The sequence below is a fragment of the Cucurbita pepo genome, chromosome 20 (genome assembly GCF_057944985.1).
Source record: "Cucurbita pepo subsp. pepo isolate OVF chromosome 20, ASM5794498v1, whole genome shotgun sequence".
NCBI lineage: Eukaryota > Viridiplantae > Streptophyta > Magnoliopsida > Cucurbitales > Cucurbitaceae > Cucurbita > Cucurbita pepo.
This window is the reverse complement of record NC_141817.1, coordinates 1,823,154-1,829,153: the sequence shown is the minus strand read 5'-3', so window position 1 is coordinate 1,829,153 and position 6,000 is coordinate 1,823,154. Positions and strand designations below refer to the sequence as shown.

The following is a 6,000-nucleotide window of genomic DNA, read 5'->3' as shown; positions in this document are numbered from 1 at the left end:
CCGCAGTTTTATATTTATATATATATATATATATATATATATATATATATTTTTTTTTTTTTTTTTTTTTTTTTTTTTTTGTAATAATTTAGTATTATATACGGTCATTTCCTACTTTAGTGTGTAGCAATTTAGTCTATATATATATATATGTAACATTTATAATAATAATAATAATTATTATTATTATATATATATATATGGTAATTGAGTACCTATATATCAATTTAGTTTATATATTTTTTAAATTTTATAACAACTTTTAAAAAATTTCATTAAATAATAATTATAAAATCCAAGAACTATATTTATAAAAATCCGTGACAAAATTGTTACAAAATTTAAAGACTAAATCCAAGTAATTATTATATTAATAATTTATTTATCCAAACAAATAGTGTGTAAATTAAAATTCCACGTAATCACTTTAAATTCCTCCAAACATACCCTTAATTGCGCTTAAAAATTATTATTAGAAGTAATTAACAAAGTTAAATGAGTATCAAAATTAATAAATTTATCCACTTAATTAAGTATTAGAAGAATTTATTAATGACCTATAGTTTGTAGAGCCTCCAAGGACACTGTTTTGACCATGGCGGCGGGTGGCCTAAGCCAATAACTAAGCCCTTCCGATCATCTTCCGCCGCCGTTGGCCTGTCGTAGGTGGTCAGAAACTGCAGCCGACAACGCTACATGAACGAACTTGTGCTCCGAGGATGGTGGCCCGACCAAGAACTCCAGAATTCTGTCTCTAAAATGTTTTGGACATGTTGAGGCTTGAAGTTAAAAGCCTCTTTTTTTTTTGTCTAAAAATCAAAACCAACCTCGACCTTTCTGTTCAATCGACCTCTCGAGATCTTTATTGACATCGAAAGATATTTGTACCAACAAACATATCTTATTTGAAAGATTAAGGTAATACGAGTATGACATTATTAGCGCAATGAGAACACTGATTGAATTTTAATAATAAACAAAAATGAGTACTTAAAAGTTGAGGCTTTTCGATGTCTTGCCTCGAGGTCATGCCAAAATTGAAGTTATCAACTAATGGTTAAGGTTAAAAATGGTGGACTCCTCTTAATCTCTCCCTTATAAAGATGGCTCGTGTTTTCTCAGGAACTAGTGTTCTTGGCCTTTGCAAGGAAAAGTTTCTTAAATACCTAATATGATAAGTTAAGATTTGAAAAGGTTGGTAATGAAGGCGTACACGTAACTCAGCATTTCAGTGCACAAATTATACTCGAGTTTCGAATCAATGTTCCTTGAAACAAGAAGTACGGTCACGGGTTTCATTGAGAACCAAAGTATGTTAATGACTCCACCACACATCTGTGAATGAAGATGGTTTGTTTACTTTCGGCCACTAATTCGAAGGAAATTCATTAACTTCGTTTATGTCCTTATGCAATAAAGAAAACAAGTGAGGTTGGTTAAGTAGGATCGGGATGGTTATAATTTATGTAATTTGTTCTTAATAGGATTAAATAAAAAATAGACCATCAAATACTTATTTTTAAAATTTAAATATTAAAAGAGATATTTTAAAATTTTAAGACAGTTATATATATAATATATATTAAGTTTGATGGGCAAAATAAAATATTTAAAAATATAGAATGGGATTTAATTCTCAAAATTACCCCTTTAATTGATTAATAATAAAAATTAACGCGAAGCAAAGCGGCAAAGCAACATTAAATTATCTAGCCGGCTTAAAACGGCGTCGCTTTTCAAACCTCGACGTGGGGCCCACCACAAGACCACGCCACTCCTTTTGACTTGATCATAATTGATATTATATTAGATTGATCAATAAATTTCACAACTGATTATTATAAATAAAATAATTGTTCAAAGTATTTTACAACTAATTTTTTAAATAATCAATTATTTCGTTTAAACTTAGTTATCAACTTGATTTAAAATTGAATCCAACCATACCAAATTTATAGTTAATTTAAAAAAAATTATAGTTTCGATACAATTATATATATATATATATAACCATCTATTTCATAATATATATTAAAATTAAGTCGTAAATCTTAATTTTTAAAAAAAATAAATAATTATTTATTTATTTTAATTTTATTAAAAATAATATTTTAAATAAATGATTTGAATGAATAATGATGTTAAAGGCATAATTAATTTGGTCAAATATTTTTTTCAAACGACATTTTATATGATATAATTATTTTCCAAGTCAACTGATTAAATCAAACTAGTTGCGTTCTTAATTCAACTATTAAACAAATGTTTTAAGTGAATAGTCTTCAAAATTCTTATTAATTTAAAATTACATTAAACAATTAAATTTAGAACAATTATAATAAATTAATTATATATTTGACTGGTCAAATTAGAACTCAAAACCTTAAAAAGGAGACTTTTATATTAAAAATTGACCAGTAAAATTACGTAAAAATCATTTCTTTTAATAACATAAAAATTCAATACATTTTTAAAGATTTAGAGACCCCTTAAAATTATCTACTCCCAGAATCAAGGAAAATGGCTTATTAAAAATAAAATTGATGGTCGTGACACGTTTAAATGACGATAGAATAATAACTTATCTGTCATATCGGTTCCGGTTTTCGGTTTCTTATTCTTTCCTTTCTGCCTGTTCAGTCTCACATTGCCCTGAATGGTCAGCTAAAATGTCAAACGAAAAGTCTAATAAGAGCACTTTTTCTTAGCTCCCGATACGCCGAATGTCGAATCCCTAACAGGTGATGATGCACTAAGACTGATTTCCTTACTCGAGCCAGGGGGAAAGAAAGGACGGGAGAATAGAAAACAAGACGAATCAAGTTCAGGATTTCATTCAGCTCTCTCGCCTGGAGACAAAATGAAAAGCTCTTGCTGCGGGTGAGGATGAGGGGAGAGGACAGAAAAGATTCGAGAAGAGACCGGCTCCGAGAAATAGGTAGCACTTGAGGTAAGTGCGCCCTCCCTATGTTTGAGTGGGTGCTTGCAAGGTCAAAGTCCAAAATGAGATTCTTTCATTAATACATGATCGTTTGTTTCTAATGCAATTTATACTTTTTAAAAATTACTTCTCCTAATTAAAAAGTTATAACAAGACCTAGTAAGCACCTTTAATTTTCAGCTATCTTATAAATTAATTAATCAATCGATTAATTATTTTTTTAATTCTATTAAAAATCAAATTAAACGGTCAATTCACGATATTACAATAATAATTCCATATATTTTATATATAAATTCATTAAGCCATACCCATTGAACATCCCAAATTAACAAGAACAAAAAAAAAAACCGAGCATCCGACAGCAATGGAGATGAACAATTTGAATGTCGAAATAATCTCCACGGAGTCCATCAAGCCGTCGTCTCCAACGCCGTCAGAGCACCGAGAGCTCAAGCTTTCATTTCTCGACCAAGTTGCCCCCAGCAGCTACACGCCTCTCCTCTTCTTCTACACCGCCGACCAGCTTCACGGCGGCGATGACCACCGTGAGCGGTGCCGGAAATTGAAGGAGTCTCTTGCTGAAACCTTGAACCGGTTCTATCTTCTTGCTGGAACTCTGGTGGAGGCTTATTTGGTGGACTGTAACGATGACGGCGTGGATTTTTCTGAAGCTAGAGTTTCCGGCCGGATGTCGGAGGTCATGGAGAAGCCTCACGACGTCGTTTCGTTGCTCCGTCTGCTGCCGTTTGATCATGATGCGGTTCTTGAGAGGGAGTGCATTTTGGCTGTACGGTATAATGTGTTTGAGTGCGGCGGCGTTGTGGTTGCTCTCTGTGTTACTCATAAGATCGTCGACGGAACCTCCGCCACCATGTTCACCAAAGCCTGGGCCGCCGCCTGCCGTGGAGACGATAGTGAGTATTTATTAAATCCATTTCAGTTATTATAATCGGAATTTTCGCTTAACATTTTCACTCTGTTCTTACTTCGAAACAGAGTATCCGGTGGTGCCGACATTCGACGCGACGGGGCTATTCCCGCCGATGGAAATCCGCGGCGGAAATAGACGGCAATCACGAATGGACAAAATCGTAACAAGAAGATTCATCTTCAACAAATCCAACATCGCCGCTCTGAAAAACCAAGCCAACTCGGAAGCATTCCTCAACCAACGCCCTCCGTCACGAGTAGAAACCGTCTCCGGCTTCCTCTGGAAGCGTTTCATGGCCATAGCTCAACAAAAACCCCCCACCAAAGCTAAACGTTTCGCCGTAATCCAAGCCGTGAACCTCCGCAACCGAATGAACCCACCGCTTCCGCCGCACTCCTTCGGCAACCTCTGGTGGTTCGCTACCGCCGACGCGCCAATCGACGAGGAACAAGACTTCCCATCCTTAGTAGCCAAAATCAGAGAAGCAATAAAAGAAATCAACGGCGATTATATCAAGACATTACAAGACACGGAGAAATCGATGAAGGCGAAGATGAAAATGGGCCAAATGGTTTATTCCGGCGAGTTGGAGCTCTATAGCTTCACTAGTTGGTGCAGTTTTCCGCTGTACGAATCGGATTTCGGCTGGGGAAAACCGGCTTGGGTCTGCAGCCCTGGGCGGCCGTACAAGAACGTGGTGCTGTTCGTCAACACCAGCGACGGCGAAGGAATCGAGGCGTGGGTGAATTTGACGGAAACTGACATGAAGGATTTCGAAACTGATTCGGAACTTCTCTCCTTCGCGTCATTATCCTGAAATTCGGTATATTTAATAATTATTCTAATAATATAAGCAAATTAAAATTTTATATTTGAAAAAAAAAGAATAATAATCATAAGGAAGGATGATGATGATGATAGTAACGTTAGCTATTGTTTGTTCATCCAATTTGAAGTTAATTTCCATCTTTTGATTTCAATCTCTCATAATTTATATTTATGTTATTTAATGTATTAATTTTCATATATATATATATATATATTTATGCTATTTATTGTACTAATATTTGTCTAAATAGTATTTATATTATTTGTTTAAAATAATAATTTCTTAAATTATTACGTATGTTATTAATAAGTCTATAGAGCTCGTGTTCACAGATCGTGGGGTCTAAGTGAGCCGACGTAAGTCCATAAAATGGATGTTAATAAGTTGTGGGGTCTCTCAAATTCTTTGGGCGTGTGTTACGTTAACGTCACTATTCTTCTCCACGTAGTCCGTTACAAGCCATTAAGTCATAATTTTTAAAAATTATTTTGAAAATAAAAGAAAATAGCATAAAGTTATTTTTGATCATTAGATTAAAATAACAAAAACTCGTATACTTCTTATATGTATACTTTCGACCGTTCGTATGTTTGATTGTATAATAGCTTAAGCCTAGTCCTAGCAGATATTGTCTTATTTGGCCTATTTGTCGGTTTGACTTTTCCTTTTGGACTTTTTGGGTGTGGACTTTCCCTTTGTATATTGTCTTGTTTGGCCTTTCCCAGTTTTTTTCTCGCGAAAAAAAAAAATATATATATATATATATATATATATTGATTTATTTATTTATTTATTTTGAAGAGTAAATAAATTATATTTATATTCCGAAATTGATCCAAACGTAGATAATAAATAAAGCGTAAAAAACTAATTATGGAAATGAAGAAAATAAAATTAAAGAATATATCTTATCGACATAATTATATTCCTAAATCAGAGAGAACCAGAAATGAAAAACTACGACGGCGATTAATACTCTGTACTCGGACTTAGCTACCGGAAGTTGCCTCCAACACCGGCGGACAAAGAGAATAGCAACTCGCTCCTCCGCTGCCGCGCCAGCGGCACCGTCGTCTTCAGCCGAGGACAGGGCTAAAATCGGGAGCAAAAGCAATGCAAGCAAGCAAAAGCATAGCGGAAGAAGCGCCGTCTTCTTCAACATTAGAGCTACTTCTCTTGAACTTCGGATACTTAGCTTTATTGCACTGGATTTGCTTCGCCGTCGCCGCCGCCGCCGCCTGCGGCGGCTGAACTTGCTGGTGCTTCGTTCTCAGCGTTTCTTCCACTTTAGACACC

The 6,000-nt window shown here is 34.7% G+C and overlaps 1 protein-coding gene across 1 annotated transcript; it reads left to right on the top strand.

Annotated features, from left to right (window-relative positions):
• The first annotated feature begins 3,259 nt into the window (after nt 1–3,259).
• LOC111783710 (stemmadenine O-acetyltransferase-like) lies at nt 3,260–4,857 on the top strand. Its single transcript, XM_023664630.2, has 2 exons — nt 3,260–3,858; nt 3,941–4,857. Exons 1-2 carry the CDS (start codon nt 3,309–3,311, stop codon nt 4,690–4,692), a joined length of 1,302 nt encoding a protein of 433 aa, XP_023520398.2. The 5' UTR covers nt 3,260–3,308; the 3' UTR covers nt 4,693–4,857.
• The last annotated feature ends 1,143 nt before the right edge of the window (nt 4,858–6,000 follow it).

What these genes read in the sequence shown, in the direction of transcription:
- LOC111783710 (XM_023664630.2), top strand. Translation starts at nt 3,309, where the DNA reads ATGGAGATGAACAATTTGAATGTCGAAATAATCTCCACGGAGTCCATC. An exon ending in CGCCTGCCGTGGAGACGATA is followed by an intron (nt 3,859 to 3,940) that starts GTGAGTATTTAT and finishes ACTTCGAAACAG; the next exon opens with AGTATCCGGTGGTGCCGACA.